The 18502-nt window shown below is 35.1% G+C and overlaps 1 protein-coding gene across 6 annotated transcripts in view; it reads left to right on the top strand.

Moving 5' to 3' along the window:
- Positions 1-10821, top strand: part of AGO3 (argonaute RISC catalytic component 3) — a 121147-nt gene extending 110326 nt beyond the window's left edge. For all 6 annotated transcript variants that reach the window (XM_032650009.1, XM_032650025.1, XM_032650035.1 and 3 more), the window contains 2 exons: positions 3469-3668; positions 4242-10821. In XM_032650009.1, coding sequence (XP_032505900.1) covers positions 3469-3668; positions 4242-4350 — 309 coding nt within the window. In that variant the 3' untranslated portion in view covers positions 4351-10821. The remainder of the gene's footprint in view (positions 1-3468; positions 3669-4241) is intronic.
- Positions 10822-18502: the final 7681 nt, after the last annotated feature.

Genomic DNA, 18502 nt, shown 5'->3' on the forward strand with positions numbered 1-18502 from the left:
AACTGAATCACTTTGCTGTATACCAGAAACTAACACGACATTGTAAATCAACTATACTTCAATACAATAAATTTTTTTTTTAAAAAGTTCCCAGGGAATTCCCTGGCAGTCCAGTGGTTAGGACTTTCACGTTTCCACGCAGGGGGCACAAATTCAATCCCTGGAACTAAGATCCCGCATGCCCCACCATGTGCCCCCCCCCCAAAAAAAAAAAGTTCCCTTTTCTGTCATCACTAACACTTGTCATTTCTAATCTTTCGGATAATAGCCATTCCAACAGGTATGAGGTGATATCACGTTGTGATTTTGATTTGCATTTCCCTGATGATTAATGATGTTAACCTTTTTTTCATGTGCCTGTTGACCATCTGTATGTCTTCTTTGGAAAAATGTCTATTCAGATCTGCCCGTTTTTCAACTGGATTTTTTTCTTTTGCTGTGAATTTTATGAATTCTTTATATATTTTGGATATTAACCCCTTATCAGATACATGATTTGCAAATATTTTCTCCCATTTAGTAGGTTGCCTTTTTGTTTTCCTGATGGCTTCCTTTGCTGTGCAGAAGCTTTTTAATTTGGTGTAATCCTACTTGTTTATTTTTGGTTTTGTTGCTTTTGCTTTTGGTGTCAGATCAGAAAAAATCATCACCAAGACCTATGTCAAGGAGCTTATTGCCTATGTTTTCTTTCAGGAGTTTTATGGTTTCAGGTCTTACATTTAAGTCTTTAAACCATTTTGAGTTAATTTTAGTGTATAGTGTATGGTATAAGATAGCGCTCCATTTTCATTCTTTGCATGTGGCTGTCCAGTTTTCCCAACCCCATTTATTGAAGAGACTGTCCTCTCCCCATTGTAAGCTCTTGCCTCCTTTGTCATAAATTAATTGATCATATATGCATGGTTTATTTCTGGGCTCTATTCTGATCCACTGATCTATCTATGTGCCTGTTTTTACCATACTGTTTAATTAGTATAGCTTTATAATATACAGTCCCCAACATATGATAGTTTGACTATTTTTTGACTTTACAGTGGTGCAGAAGTGATATGCATTCAGTAGAAACTGTACTTCAAATTTTGATCTTTTCCCCAGCTAGTGTCGTACAGTACAATACTCTCATGATGCTGGGCAGCAGCAGCAAGCCACAGCTGCCAAGCAGTCACATGATCACAAGGGTAAAAAACTGATATACTTACAACCATTCTGCACCCATATAGCCATTCTGTTTTTCACTTTCAGTACAGTATTCAATAAATTACATGAGGTATTTAACACTTTATTGTAAAATAAGCTTTGTGTTAGATGATTTTGCCCAACTATTGGCTAACATAAGTGTTCTGAACACGTTTGAGTTAGGCTAGGCTAAGCTGTGAGGTTCGATAGGTTAGGTATATTAAATGCATTTTGACTTAGGATATCGTCAACTTAAAATGGGTTTATTGGAACATAACCCCATCGTAAGTCAACGAAGATCTGTATAATATTTTATTTCTTTTTCTTGGCTAATTTCACTGGCTAGGACTTTCAATAACTATGTTAAATAAAAGTGGTGAGAGTGGGCATCTTTGTCTTGTTCCTGATCTTAGAGTATGATTGAGTATGATGTTAGCTGTGGGCTTGTCATATATGGCCTTTATTATGTTGAAGTACGTTCCCTCTGTACCCACATTGTTGACAGTCTTTATTATAAATACTCAAATGCTTTTTCTGCTTCTATTGAGATGATCATATGATTTTTATCCTTCATTTTGTTAATGGGGTGTATCACATTGATTGATTTGCAGATGTTGACCCATCCTTACATCCTAGAATAAATCCCCCTTAATCATGGTTTATGATCCTTTTAATGTGTTGTTGAAGTTGGTTTGCTAATATTTTGTCGAGGATTTTTGCATCTATGTTCATGAGGGATATCGGCCTGTAATTCTTTTCTTGAGGCATCCTTGTCTGGTTTTGGTATCAATGTAATGCTAGCCTTGTAAAATGAGTTTGGAAGAGTTCCCTCCTCTTCTATTTTTTGGAAGTTTGAGAAGGATTGGTATTAATTCTTCTTTGAATGTTTGGTAAAATTCACCAGTAAAGCTGTCTGGTCCTGGACTTTTATTTGTTGGGAAGCTTTTGATTACTGATTCAATCACTAGTAATAGGTCTGTTCAGATTTTCTATTTTTTGCTTCATCATGATTCTGTTTCTAACGCATCCTCCATATTACTGCTGATGCTACTTTTATAAAACCCCCAATCTTATCACACCCAAAACCTCTCCTGTTAAAAAAAAGCTGCGCAGTGCTTTCCCTGCTGCCTACAAGTGAAAGTTCAAATTCCTAAGCATGTCATTCAGTCTGATTCCAAATGTTCATTTCAATTTCATCTTTTTCCCCTCATGCCCCATATTCTATTCATCCTAGTCTATTAGCTGTTCCCCAAATGTGCCATGAAATTTTATGCCCCCGTGCTTTTGTTAAGGCTGTTCATTCTCTCCAGTGTCTCCTCACCCTACCCATCCCATAATGGCCAAATCTCACTCATTCCCCTCTTGGTGAAGAACCCCCAGGGCTCACCCTCACAATTACTTCCTTTGGTATTCTCATATAGGACTAAGTACCAGTAGTACTATAGCCATTTATTAGTTGTTTTATAATTACATATGTTCCATTTCCTCTACTCCTCTACTGAATTATGTTTCCATTGTTTTGACATTGTTTCCTTTGTTTTTCTTTGAATTCACAGTCCCTAGCATAGTGACTAATACATAGGAGCTCAACTAATGTTCTTGTTTTTTTATTATGGTAAAAAACACATAACATACAATGTACCATTTTAACCATTTTTAAATATACAGTTCTGTGACATTAAGTAATTCACATTATTCTGCAGTCATACCACCTTCTATCTATGGAACTTTTTCATCTTCCCTGATACTCTGTACTCATTAAACACTGACTCCCCATTCCCACATCCCCGCAACCCATGGTGATCACCATTCTACTTTCTGTCTCTATGAACTCGACTACTTCAGGTAGCTCATGTAAGCGAATTGTACAATATTTGTCCTTTTGTGACTGGTTTATTTCACTTAGCAGAACATCATCAAGGTTCATCCATGTTGTAGTATGTGGCAGATTTTTCTTCCTTTTTAAGACTGAATAGTATTCCGTTATATATATATATACACACACCACCTTTTATTATACATTCATCCATCAGTGGATACTTGGATTGTGTCCACCTTCTGGCTATTGTGAATAATGCTGCTTTGAACCTAGGTTTGCAAATATCTGTTCGAGTCCCTGTTTTTACTTCTTTGGGATATATACCCAAAATCAACTAAATGTTTTTTTATTGATTATTAAATTAGGATATATTTTGCTAATGTACAAAGCTTGTTTTTTCACTTAACTTAGTCTGTGGTGAATATTTATTTAAAAGTTTAGAAATCAGCAGAATATTCTGTTGCCTTCTGTAGGGTACCAGCCGTCCTTCACACTATCATGTTTTATGGGATGATAACTGCTTTACTGCAGATGAACTTCAACTGCTAACTTACCAGCTCTGCCACACTTACGTGCGCTGCACACGATCTGTTTCTATACCTGCACCAGCGTATTATGCTCACCTGGTAGCATTTAGAGCCAGATATCATCTTGTGGACAAAGAACATGACAGGTAATATAAAAGCATAACAAGTACAGATTCTCACCCAAATCCAAGTATGCGCTGTGTGTTAGAATTTTCGTGGGAAATTTCTTTAAGTGTTTACATGTAAGTAGGTGCCTCTGTCTTTGCCATAAAGTACTGCCATTTAGAATTAAAGTTCCACAGGCTGTTAGAAGAGTCAGTGATCCAAATGAAAAGCTATGATAGAACTGACTGCCCAAGATGAGGGTTCCTATTAAAATGTGCAGTCTGGGCTTATTAGTAATAGTGTGATATAGTGGTTTTGTTGCTTTACCAGATTAATTCAAGGGAGAGATTATTGGTAGTAAAAGTGATATATACAGACAAAATTATAGGATGTCTTGGATTTACTTCTAAATAGTCCTGGAGAGGTGAGAGATGTAAAACAGAATTGGCCTTGAGTTAATAATTATTGAAACTGGATGATGGACATGTAGGAGTTCATTATACTGGCCTCTTATTTGTTTTTTAATTTTTTAAACATTTTCTACAAATAATTTTTTTCAGAATTTTTACACAGAATAGGGTTTGGTTTTGTGTTCACTGCCACTTTTCTTACAGTGCTGAAGGAAGTCACGTTTCAGGACAGAGCAATGGACGAGATCCACAGGCTCTTGCCAAGGCTGTACAGATTCACCAAGATACCTTACGCACAATGTACTTTGCTTAAAAAGTCTCAGAATATTCTCTGAGAGGAAGAACTGGAAGATGAATCAACATACAACTTATGTTTCCAGTGGAGTCAGCTGAGTGGGGATGCCTCCAGCCATACAGAAACCAACACTGTGTGGGGGCCAGGGTATGATCTTTATGTTGATACAAGGAAGATTGTTTACTTCATCAAGGAACACAGCACCATTATGCAATATGAAACCAGCCAACTGCTTTTTTGTGCGGTCTCCTGTAGGAAGTATCGCGATCATTTTGTTTTCACTTTCTTGTAGTCTAACCCTTTTAATGCCTTTACCTCAAGTTGCTTGGCAGCACAACTCTTTGCAAAAAAAAAAAGTAAAGAAAAAGTAAATGATGGTTTTTTAAAAAACACACCTATATGAATAATCAAAGTGATTGTTCACAATTATGTGTGCAAAAAATGTGCATTCATGTATTCTTGTAAAAGTTATCTGTATATTTTACTTATATACATGCATACTGCATATGCATATATATCTGTATCTATACTGATAATAGATATATATGTATCTCTGTATATATTTTATAGTTCATTCCATTGGGGAACTTTCTTTCCCTTTTATTATCCTCCCACCACCACTATGATTTCTCTCTCTACCGCCCTTGCCTTCATCACCTACATTTGTTTTTCCCTGATGCTACCAGTAACATTCAGATGTTCATGTATCTGGTTCATTTGAATATAAAGCATGGCAAACTAGATTTTTATTTTGCACGCCCTACTCCTGTCTTGTCTCATACATAATTCTGAGTCCTCAACTCTTGGTATTGCTTTCTTAAACTATATATATATATATATATATATATATATATATATACACACACACATATATATATAAAAAATATGTTTTTGTGAGAGTGAATGTCTGCCCCCTCCTGCTCTCAACTTACATTTGCCATTTGTGCAATGTGTACATAAGCAGTAGCAACCCAAACTATTCTTTTTCTTTAGTGAGTTTGTTAAAGCTGCTATAAATATATTAAAAAAAAAAAACACAACTTTGTCAGAAGTTGTAACTCTCTATATAAGTGATATGTATTCTAAAGTCTTCTGTTTCTATGTGTTATACATGGAAATCCCTTAAAACTTTTATAAAGGGTAAATATTTTAAATGATTGGAACTGTGTAGGGTTGAGGCCTCTGAAATTGGGTGGAGAGAAGGGATTGTGGAGGGTTTTTTGGGTTTTTTTTTACTAGTTTATTTGCTGCCTCTCATACCTTAATGTGATTTTCATATATATATATTTTTATATATATGTGTGTTGTATATATATAAACATATATGTATGTGTTTTGAAGTATAGCTTCCTTTTCTTTTATATTTATTAGAATAGTGCTTTAATAATTATAGAATCATATTGGCAACATCTTTTATAGAAATATAATCATGTTTATTTTAAGAACTGACAACTTGTTTTTGCTCTCTTTTAGTGCAATAAGCAGTTTTAAAAGAAAGCTGTGTCTGTTTGACATCTTTACCACAGATAGTGGGAGAAACAGGCACCTCCATAATTTTAAAAGGGCAAAGTATATAGCCTTAATTTCAGAAGGAAAGTTTTGTAATTTTCAAGTTTAAAGCATGTCTTATAAAAATCATAATGAAAATGAAGGAAGTTAAATTTCCTAAATGAGTATTGACCTTGAATATTAGAAATAAAGTTGAAGAACTTTGATTTAAGTAATGACAGCGACTAGCTTTAGATTTAGAAGATATTTAAATTCTTTGAAAATAGATCATGTTTATTGAAAAATCATACTGGTAAGGTGCCCATTTTCACTTACTAACATGAGTCAGGAAAATATAAAATGATATTTTAAAAACTTTTTTTGCTAATTCATCACCAGTGTAACTTTCCTTTTAAAATTAGGGTGATGGTGACAAAGGAAGTTAGGACTTTGAGCATTTGAAATGAGTTAAATCACTGAAATATTGAAAAAAGTTTTGCAAAACTTTTGTTTTATTGACTTCACTTTAAGATATTAAAAAATACTATAAAGCTGTCAAAACCAAGTTTATCAGTAACCTTGGATTCAGGGGAGCTTTGCACTTTGTAACTCATGAAAATAGCATTTTAATTTTTTTTTTTTTTTTTTTGCACTGGTTCAGAGTATAGATATTACAGATTGTTTCCAGTGGGCATTGTTGTTAACCTTTCAGAATTCCATCTGCACATGAAAACAAATGGATTAGCTCTTTAGTTCTCTCTTACCTATAATCCACACTTATTGCCAATTTACTGTATTTTGAGCCTAAAATCTGAGCCCATATCCTCCAACAGGTATGAAATCTTTTGTCCCTCTGCCAGAAAACTAAGAAAGTACTGTATTTTGTATGTTTATTATATTGAAGTGTCTGAAATGCAATTTACAACACTGTTTTAAAGCTCTTTACATAAGGTAATGTTTGTGTAGTGTATACATTTTTCTCCCAACCCTCCCCCCTCCTCCAAAAAATTTCTATAAAGAGTGTATTTTTTTTACATTGAAATTTCACTGAATATAGGCAAGAGCATAGGCAAGAGAAGAAAATAGTATATCCTAGGTGGTAAAAACCTGATGGCGTATGTTTGCTCAGTATGAGTAAAACATCTTCCTTTATCAGTGGGAGCTGTACAGATTGACGTGGAAAACGTTAGAGCCCAGGGAAGAACTGTAGATAACCTTTCCCTATTTACCTGCTTTACCTAATTTTCAGTCACTTAATCTCACATGTGCTAAAGTAAAGCCTATAATTTAAAACTATTTAGAAGGACTTTTACAGAGGAAAAAAATTTTTTTTAATATAAAGCTTTACATTTGAAGTGAGTTCTTTTTAGGGTGCTCTTAGAGTTTCAACATTGCTAGTTTAAAGTTGGTTAACTTGAAAGAATATGTATAGTATATTCTATTTTGCTTACTAACAAATTGGTATATCAAACTCAATTATAAGAAACTTTGTGCTTAGAACTTTAAGGTAAATACTAAGTGGCAAATATTTTTTGAAATTTGTTTCGTTATTATACTTCTGGCGTAGAATTGCTGATCTTTTTTTATTTAAAAAAAAAAAAAAAGGTTGTTTTGAGTTTAATGGTCATGAAACTCAACAGTGACCTTTCTGTTCCTGCCCTTGCTCACTAACTATACAGTGAATGCTAAATTTCTGTCTGCTGTTTTCTGTGATATAAGAGTGACTTTAAAATGTCAGTCCGAGCAACTGGTATAATAGATTTTCATGTGAAGCAGAATTGGGAGTTTAATGTATATTCTGGATGGCAAATGTGTAAAGTGCTGATACATGTTTTATATTACAGTATCACGTTACTGGCATTGAGGACCATGCATTTATAATACCGTAGCTGCTATATTTATTTAATGAAGTAGAGTCTGACAGTTACTGCACTTAACAGTAAGGAAATGAGCAGGATTCAAGGCTAGTGTTAGACTTTTTTTTTTTTCCTAAATAAGATTTAAGAACATGAAATATCAAGGTAACAAAGGGTGCTGCCAATTTAGTTTCAATTTAATATCAGGATACTCTTTCTTTGTTTTAGAAATGTGGATTTTTACTTTAGCAGTTTTGGAAAAGGGTACCTCAGCCTCCTCAGTACTGGTTTTTAGCATATTTTTCACAGGAGTACAGGTGCCCTTTATTTTTTTCTTAATATTTACCTTTAAACAAGTTTCTCAGAAAAAGTACTCTGTAGAAATCTTCCTGTTTGTAACCTATTAATTTATTTATCTTCCTACAAGAGAGTCTAGGTGGGATTCTAGTAGGAATGTACTGGGTGTTTTAGAAGGCACTTGATAAAGATTCATCTCTACTTTCTAGCATGGAGACTTCTAGCCCTCTAAACACCTATACTGGTTTTCCAAACTAGGTTCTCTGATGACCCACCACTGCCTAAAGTTTACTTATATATTCTCTAATGGATTTTAGTATGACAGACCCCATGACAGGCTTAGTCATGACAGACTTAAAAGTAAGACTAAGGAGATAGAAGCTGAGTTGCCATTCAGTAAAAACGGCTGGCTGAGGATCTCAACGTTTAAGGAAAAGGTGAACACTCAGAGTGCCAGTAATCAGTCTGAAGGATCTATTATTGATGGATTATAGACCAGGAATTAGAGACTCTTATTCAAGGAATTTGGTGGGTGTTTGATTCAGAGGCCAACATGAATTTGCCATGGGTGGTGATTTTTATGAAATCTGTGAAGCTAGCCACTTGGATTCAGCTAGAATATTTTGTAGTCTTACTGTTAAAACTTGATAGTGATGTTTTGCCAAGAAGCTTAACTGACAGCTCGGGATAAATTTTATTCAGTATCATTAAGCCTGGGTTAAATATTTATTTAACTCATCCTCTTAGATGTTCTCCTACTGAATAGTTTTTAAAGACAAGTTGCCCCTAACAGTAACTTGCTACTTAAATTATCTTTTATGAGTTATCAGTCAAGCTGCAAAAGGACACCATTGAACTGGCATCTTTATTTTGGCTTTTTTAATCCTTTTCATTCTTTTTGAGAATTCATGGATGTGTTAAAGCTTCAATAATAATACCTGGGAGACTTTATCAAGTGAGGCCTTTGTGAGTGGCGGTATAACCCTGACTCTAAAGTCTGTCTTTATTTTCCTTTTTCCCTCTCATTTGATCATATAAAGCACTTTGTGATTCTACAGGAGTCGAAAAACAAGCCAAGAATAATGTGTAAAATCAGTACATAGATGTGAAAGTCAGAATTTTCTCCAAAAAATCTTTTTTAAAAAATTTCCTGCTTATACTAAGAACATTTTTGATCGATGGCAATATTGGAAATGATGCTGTGATTAGTGAAACCTAAACTGACTCCCAGGAAGAAAAATTCAGTCTCCCTCTCTCCCTCTCTCTCTCTCTCTCTCTGTGTGTGTGTGTGTGTGTATATATATATATATATATATATATATATATATATATATAGCCTCAAAGGGAAAAATATTTTTAACTTTTTCCTACTTTTAAAAGTGGTACACTTCAGTTTATAATTTTCCATGTTGGTCAAAATCATTTCTTTTAACTAAGGTATAATGGTCAAGACTTATGCTAATATTATCTACTGCTAGTTCAATTTTATTTTTCTTTACCCATCAAAGATAGTGCTCTATATTTTTACATCGTTGTAAGAATCTTTTGCTCTTAAAGTACGGAAGTTAAAGATTTTAATTTGATTTAAAGATAGAAGTTTAATAAATTTCATATGGAGGGTTGAGATTTACCAATGAGAAGCCCTATTAAAATATCATGTAGCCAACAGTGTGACAAAATTAAGATGCTATCAAATCATCTGTCTGGCCATTGGTCTCCCTTCCTTTTTGAAATCAATGTCTTAGGTAACCAAACTCTAATGTTGTGTCCATGTTAGCGTGTCAGTAAAGCAGAGATGTTCTTCAGGGTAGACACTGAATTAAATTTTTAAATCATTTTTTAAAGCAAGGCGGTTCTTAGAAAGTGCCTTTTCAGAAGATGGTGCTGTAGATTTTTATTTTTCAAATAGCATGAGGCTAAAAATTTGAAAGATAAATTATTTTAGAATTCCAAGAGTATGACCGTTTCATATAAATAATGTTATTTGTTGTTCTGAATCTGGTCCAAGGGAACCAAGTAAAGCTTTTATTCAGTAAAGTATCTAAGTAAATGCTCACCAAATATATTTTGTAAGTTTAAGAACACAGTTTTTAACAGAATTAACCGTTTCAGTTCTCAGCTGTGTTGCAGGTATTATATAAGGCATACAAAACAGCAAGTTTGCTTAACTTTTTAACAAGAGTATGGATATAGTAGTAAGTGCCCGACAGCAAAGGTAACTTGCCAGAAATTATGTCATAGGCTACGTTTTCCCCCCCAGCATATTGACCCTTTTGTAAATATCTACTGGCAGCCTCTTCTAATTAATCTTTATTAAAGAAGACTGCTTATAAAGATGGAGCCAAGTCATCATGGAAATCAGTGTAAGAGGAGAAGTAAAATGATTCTCTATCTTTAGGGAAATTTTTTCTTTTTCAGGCAGCAAGAAATATTCTAAATGTTTCCCTCTTTTTTCTAGCATAGGTGAAAAGTGATGACAGTGCATCTATATGATCAATTAATTAGACATAGAACAGGTAAAATTGGGCTTTGGAGGAAATAAGTAAGAGGGAGGATAATAGCAGGACTATTCATACTGGTTGGTAATTTATCTACCAGAAAGCGATTTTCCCCTGAACTAGGAAGTAGTAAACAGCAGTAAATGATCACCTAACCAGTTCTTGCTTGTGAATTTGGTGAGCACTCTTCCAGAAAATAGACTTAAAAACACACAAAAAAACACACCTCAGTAACCTTGTATGCTGCATTATGTAATAATGATAGTAAACTTATATTGATTGTTTGGAGTGTACTATGTCTGTCTGCAAATATACATGCACATTAAACTCTTTCATTTTTTATAATGTCATAATAGCAATTACGAGTTTATTTTTTTAATATTAATTTTTCTATTGTGATGTTTATATTTATTGGCAATTTGTGCGCAACTTTTATAGTTTGCTTAGATATTGGTTTTAAGGTATTTTATTTTTATAGATATCTCTAGCTTTTCCTCTTTCTTTGTAATATTAGCAAAGATTAAGATGGAATGTTAATATGCCAACCAAACTACTAATTCCATAAAGTCTAGAGTTTGGATTTTTACCAATAAACCATTAACACTATTTTCTAACTTAGAATACTTAATGTTGTTTATATAGTGGGCATTAAAGACAGTCTTTAGACAGATTTCTAAACGTGGACGGGAGGTGGGGCTTTTCTTTAGTTTTCTTTCCTTTAAGTAGAAAACTAATACTAATGGATTGGATTTATTTTACCTAATCTGCAGTTTTGGGGCAACTTGATTGTTTACACTTCTTATTTCTCACTTCAGCTACATTGAAACTGCTTTAGGTGGATACATCATCCAGCGTTAGGATTGTGATACCATTCTCGTAGGCCTGGGAAACAAAGAGCAAATGATCCAGAAGTCAGTGATAATTGACTCTGAAATGGGCTGCTCCAGCCCCCACCATGATTATGTCATGTGGAAGATTTGCTACCCTGATCTTTTCCCTACCATACCTTTAACGTTGATTCAACCCTACTTTACTTTTAAAGTTGTTTCTTCTTCATCAATGAAGAAACAGAGTTTAAGTGGCTAGGTAGAATCAGAGATAAAGGCTAATATAGTATTTCAGCTACTTAAAAATTTAAGTAATAATTATGAATGTGAATTAATTGGAAGACAGTTAAAAGTATGATTATAGAAAATTAATTTCAAGCATATATGGTTACTCCAGTTTCCTAGTGAATAGATCAAGGTTATTTTTTTTTTTTTTTTTTTTTTTTTTTTGCGGTACGCGGGCCTCTCACTGTTGTGGCCTCTCCCGTTGCGGAGCACAGGCCCCGGATGCGCAGCCCCAGCGGCCATGGCTCACGGGCCCAGCCGCTCCGCGGCATGTGGGATCTTCCCGGACTGGGGCACGAACCCGTGTCCCCTGCATCGGCAGGCGGACTCTCAACCACTGCGCCACCAGGGAAGCCCAAGGTTATTTTTATTGACATTAACTTTTTATAAAGGTGCATGAAAAAAGTGAATTCTGTTAAACAGGTACAATATTTCCATTGTGTTTTTACACGGTGAATTTGCTTGGTAAGCCATTTTTTTCTGTAAGAGATTAAAAGATAAACTTTATCCCTCCTCTGAGCTTTAAATTCTAAATTATCAGGGTTTAATGTATGACATTTTGCCATACTACATTCTTTCACTGAGAGGGGTAAATGAGAAAGTTTCAAGTAACTATAATTGGAAAAGTATTATTTTTCTGTTATGGGAAATTTAACGATTTAAAATGAATCAGCATGTGATTTCGTATAGACATTAGCCATGTCACTTTTTCCCCACGTTTTTGCCAGTTTCAGTAGGTTGATACACACACACACACACACACACACACACACACACACACACACACACACAGCTACTTCCTTACCCTACATCAAGTATTAATTGAACGTTGGTATTCTGATTATAGGAATTTGTTGATACTAAAAATCTATATATGTTTCAATCAGTCAGATATATTTTTATTGCAAATATATGCTCCCCTCTTAAGGATATTTATTGTAGTTATAATTTTAACAGTTTTATTCATTATGCTTCAACATTGTCCTAGATTGACAGGCATATAATTCTTGTAGATCAATATTTTTAAGGCAGCTTTGAGTAGAAATCATCCTTTATTTTCTTTTTTCCTTCCAAAAGCTCATAGGAACCTGACACATAGAGCTTATTTTGCTCTTTGAACTGGTTGGCTCCATAAATCAGGGTACCTGGCATCAGTAACTGAGTTACCACAGTGAAGTACTTGGTGACTTGTTCAGGTTCACAGTCATCTCTTAGAACTGTCATGAATAGGCTTATGTGAGTAGAAAACAGATGGGATTGTTGGTCATTAGAACTTTATTTTCTTTGCCTTTTTTTTTTTTTTTTGGTTTTTTTTATTTCTAAAAATTGACTGCATGCACATCTGTAATTTTATGTTTAAAGTTTAAGAGGCCATGCCAGAAACTAGAGAGGGAGATCACCCTGGTATTTAATGCCTAAAACTTTCCATCTTCATTTACTTCATGGCTTTAGTTGGAAGAACAAACAAACAAAAATCCTTTCATTTGGCCCTTTATTTTTAGAACCAAAGAAGGAAAGACTCTTTCTACAAAAAATGTTTGCAGGTGTGATAGGAGATCTTTGTGAAGAAATGGACTAGTGGGATTGTAAGAGTATGTAGTGAGGGGGTAAATGAGGAAAAGGAGAAGGTTTCTTTGCCGGAATCCTTGGAGAGAAACCTTATAATTGTTTGATATTTGTCTGGTTCTCACAGTCACATTGTAAAAGAGGAACTGTTGCCATTTGAACCTAGGAAGAGAGTCTCTGTAACCTAAATTTATTTTATATTGTTGTCCCAGATCTAAAGCTGCATCTGTTTTGATTAGAGAAGTTGCTTCTGAATAAAGAAACGAAGTATTTATCCTTAAATAGAGCCATGGCATTGCTATCAACACGGCTTCTCCAGCTTTTCCCTTTATATAGAAAACACAAAATAGGACCTTTCCAGACAAGGTAGTCTTTCCTGTAAAGAAAATATTTTTTGATAACAGATTTGGGGGAAACACTGGTAGATTGTAGTGAAGGGGGAATTTTGCCTAACATGGACGGTCCAACCAGGTTAATGGATACAGTTTGATCCCAGGGAGTTTAACAAGAGGAGCCTTTGGTAGCAGGTTAAACCTTTGGTTTTGGTAGCAACAGATTTGGATCTCCAGTGTTAACTGCAGATATCTCCCTGTTTCACAGAAAGGGAATGATCTCATAGTATTGATAGTGATCCTGCAAATGTGCCTGTGCTCTTTCTCTAATTCAAAAATCAGGACTGGCAAGCACTAACCAAAATCTTCTAATACTTTGTCCTATAAGATTCTTTAAAAGTTTTCCAGGAGCTTTCTCATTTCTTAGCCCAGGGTACAATGCCTTGCTCCTCTTTGAAAAAGAAAAGAAAAAGGATTTAGAGGCAGTTTAGATAGAATTCTACTATGAGTAAATAATAGAGTCTTTAAAATACTTGGGAAAGGAAGATCACATGCCGCAAGTTCTAGCTTGATTGAGAGACTCTTTGAATACTGTTTTCATGTTTGGGTTCTAAAGTTTTTTCTTTGACCTACCATTCTTTGATTTACTTGAGTGCCATGATTCTATATTGGGATGAAATCAGTGTTTTATGCCATTTATGAATTGTGCAGTTTTTCCCTCTCCACACCCTACACACACACACTGTTAAAAATAAAAGGGGGAGGACTGAAAAAAAAGAGAGATAATGAGAATCATTAGAATGTAACTTTAGTTAAAATAGATGGAAAGAAATCCTAACTTGGCTAAATGAGAATTAAGTGTTAGTGCTGCAGGTATTATCTCTATCCACAGAGGGTTTTGCTAGCTATAGAGTGGTAATATGAACAGAATATATACCTGAAATACGATGTTACAGCGAAGTGATAAAAGAAATTATTCTTGAAAGTAATATTTCAATCTTCTCTAACAGAGATGCCCATATTCTTAAGGAAAATTAATGTAGCTCCTGGTTTTAATGAATCAGACTCTGATTTAAACTTCAGAAGATTTGTAACTTTTATTCTGACACATCTTCTTAAATATGTAAAAATTACACTGAATGAATACTTAAGACTATTCTTCCCTCTTAATTTACATAATGATTTTTCAGACCTTAGTTCTATAGATACTGATTTCTTTCTCACATATATGCCTCTTGGTGTGTGCAGAATTCCATATTAAAAGTTTTCTTAAACTCATTTCCTAGTCAAACCTGAACTGTAAAGAAGGCATAAATAGGTTTAAAATGCAGGAAGTTTTAGAAGATCACAACTGGAAAAAGACTGTTGAGAACTTGTTGCCTTTGAGAGTAGAAAGGGCTCTAAAACTTGAACTGAGATTTGGAGTTTAGTCAGAGCTCTACCACTAATTTGCTCTCTGTCCATAAGGCAATTTCCTTAATCTCTGTGTGCCTAGGTTCTTATAAAATGGTAGTGATAATACCTGCCCTCACCTCCCTCACAAAGTAGTTGTAAGAATAGGATAATGTTTGTGACAGTGCTTGAGATAAAATATTGTTGTGTGAAGGGTTCATTTCCAGTTTGCTTCTATGAAAGTGTCTTTAGTTACCCTAGATCATTTTATCAAACAAATGTAAGAGAAACTGAGGCTTTATCATGGTATGGTGTTCACCTACAAACGTATTCTGTTCTGTTTCTCCCCTGCTAGATATTTATTGCACAAGCTGAATTTTTCTTTATAATAATCTTTGGGAAAAGTGTAACTTCAAAAACCAAACTCCTTTTAGTGGTGCTATGGCAGCTGTGATTGTATTTTGAGTTAGATTAATGTGGTGAAACCATCAGATAATCAGAAATTAACTTTGCCTTTTGCCTTCAGGCATTTTTGCTACAGATTGGCATCAGAGGCTGTTGTACAACCAGATAGTTATCCCTTTGTTTCTTGCAGATTTTTGGTACCTTTTTTTGGAACCTTTTTTTGGAGTAAGGGGTTAGGTTTTAAGAAGGAAAAGTGTGCTTATTTCACTTACCACTTTGCAGAGTTGACCGTTGCTTTCCAATCACCATGTACCTGTAAAAATTAAAATATAGTAAAAGGGTTTTTTCTTCATTTAAATTCAGTTCTGAGCATCTGCAGGTGATATCAGGCAGCCTGTTGGTGTCTGACCCAGTTATCTTTATGGATTGTGGGCAGAACCTTACATTTCTACAGGCTTACCCACTTTCCTGAGGGGAAGGGGCTCTTGTTTCTAGGAAAAAAACAAAGGGCACATCACCACAGGTTGTGTAAGCAATTCCTTGTTGAAACAGGCAAGTTTGGTTTGTGTTTTGTTTTGTTTTAAGAAATAAAAGGATGCATTTTAGGTACACAGGGTATGAATGCATTCAACATTTATTTTTTTATCTCTATAGATGCTGATCTCCCCTTGTTGCAGGCAGTTTGGGCTTTTCCAGCTCATCACTAACACGGATGAGATCTATCTTAGTTTTATAGGATAATGAGAATTACAAGTACTGAAAAGTTGGGGAGATTCATGCTTGGAAAATGAACAAAAAATCCACCTTGCTGGGGAGATAGCTGAGAACATTGGATATATCAGGAATACTTTTAAACAATTTTTGCTGTAATGTGTAGCTTTAATATCTGTCTTCAGTTATGGACCCCATGAAAGTATTACTGTATCTTGTGAATAAAGATCGTTCTTGTGAACTAGTATATGGATGCATTCATAGGCTGTGGGAAGCAGTGATGTGTGTATGTGTGTGTGTGTGTGTGTGTGTGTATAAATATTCTATGTTTATAACACTGTGTATTACATAAGTTTATATAGAAAAAATAATGTGTTTCTTTAGTGTTTGGGGGACTAAAATTGTAATATAACCATTCCAGTGTAATCTGACCACTCAGTCTAGAGAACATTTATATTACACACAAATACACACCCCTAAAGCATTGCTAACTGCTCCCACTTGAGACAATTGCTGCTTTTTTTAAGCCCGAAGTAGTGGACAGGAAATAGCACTCTTTTAAAAGGGGCTTTTCTGAAAAGTAAAATGTAAATGTAGGACATGTGGGGAGGTGGGGCCTCCTGCAAATGCCCTGCAGATGGACAAATAGCCTTTTAAATTTTACTTTTTAACCATCTTAACCGTGTGTGCCTATTTGTACTGCAGATGTGAAATATTTTGGGGAGTTAATATCAGTATGTTTTGAAACTGAATTATTACATAAAATCAGAGTAACCTCTTTCTCCATCCTCCTTTTCCACACCGACTACTCTTGCCAAATATACCAAGTTTCAGCATGGTGAAATGATGGACACTCAAACCTCCTTCCTCATCTTCCCTATCCTGTCTTACACCTGGTCTGGCCTTATATTTTTTGTTGGCTTTTCATAAGTAAGAACAATTTACCGTAGTACTTTAGAGACTGCAGAATTTCAAAATGTTTATAAGCCTTCCTTTGTTAATGTTTGGTTACACGATAACATTAGTTAAAACTATGGAGTAAGTCTGAGTTTGTAATATGCTACAAGATAAAATCTTGAGTGATATTAAACTTGACTGCCACATTTTATTAAGAGGAAATTGGATTATATGGTGGGTGGGAGCTAGTCTATGATATATATGTAATCACTGTATAATTAGAAACACCAAATGTTGAGTCCTATCACTGTGTACTTGGGGGCCAGGCTTTGGATATGGTTGTCATTTTAATTCCTCAAAGACTATATGTCATTAAGATGAGCAGAAGGCAAATAAAGTTTTTAAACAGAACTACTTTTGGGGGTATTTAAATTTTCTTTCCCCCAAAAAAAATTTACTACAAAAAAACCTAGGGTTGAGACTGAGAAGCTTCAAGCCGCTTTTTAAGCAGTTCAGTCACTTACAATATTTTATGTTAAAGAAATGGTCATAATTCTTTCTGAGCCAAACTGTCACTAAAATGTCCTGTGACAGAACCACTCCTCTTTTTTCTGCCATTCTGTGTATTGGAAGTGTTCTTAGTTGTATTTGTTTTTAATCCTTGATTTTAAAATATTAATGGTTTTAGTGTTGCTTAGCTTCAGTTTGAAGTGTAACTTTCACTAATAACTGCAATAAAAAGAAAAGCTTTGCTCCAAACTTTGTTTTGTGGTCATCATTACAGCACTTCAGGCTTAGGTAAAGGGAGTTAGTGTGATACAGTGGAAGGAGTTTAGGCTTTCATAATCACGAAGTCCTGAATTCAAACCTGGATTGCATGATTGCGTGACAATAGACAAGTTCCTTGATGCTTCTAAATCTCAAGTTTCCTCCACTATAATGAGATAATAGTAGGGCTGTTGGGACATTAAGTGAGTTAATAGATGGAGGGTACTTAATAGTGCTGGGCACGTAGGTGGAACTCAGGTTTTAAAGAGGTTCTGCTGCGCCGGCCCCCCACCAACCCAGGACTTCCCTGGCTGTCCAGTGGTTAAGAGAGTCCACACTTCCACTGCAGGGGGCACAGGTTTGACCCCTGCTTGGGGAAGTTCCGCGTGCTCTGCAGTGCGGCCAAAAAAATGCCTGGTGGGGCTGGGGCTCCGTATAAAAAAAAATTAAAGTGATGGAAAATACAATGCAGTAAATAAATAAATAGTTTCTCCCCCACCTTAAATAAAAGACACTGGGTCTTTTAGACTCTCCTCCCTTTAAGACATTGGGTGGCGTGGAAAGAGGGGTAAGCAAGAAGCCAGGCTTGCAAACGCTGCCAGGCAGTGAAAGAACTTAAGAATAGGTAGGATAAAAAGAAACTGAAATGGACGGGGAATCGTCACAGGCACTGAAGTGGATACACAGCCCAAGTATGATATGCAAGAAAACCCTGGACTGAAATTTTGAAAACCAGCTCTCAACTGTCCTAACTGCATAACTTCAGGTATATCACTTTTCATTCCATAATTGAAGTTAATAGAGTAAAATCAGAGGTCTCAAGTTGGCAGCCAATTTCTGTCTGCAAA

This window comes from Phocoena sinus, chromosome 1 (genome assembly GCF_008692025.1).
Source record: "Phocoena sinus isolate mPhoSin1 chromosome 1, mPhoSin1.pri, whole genome shotgun sequence".
In the NCBI taxonomy this organism is placed as follows: Eukaryota; Metazoa; Chordata; class Mammalia; order Artiodactyla; family Phocoenidae; genus Phocoena; species Phocoena sinus.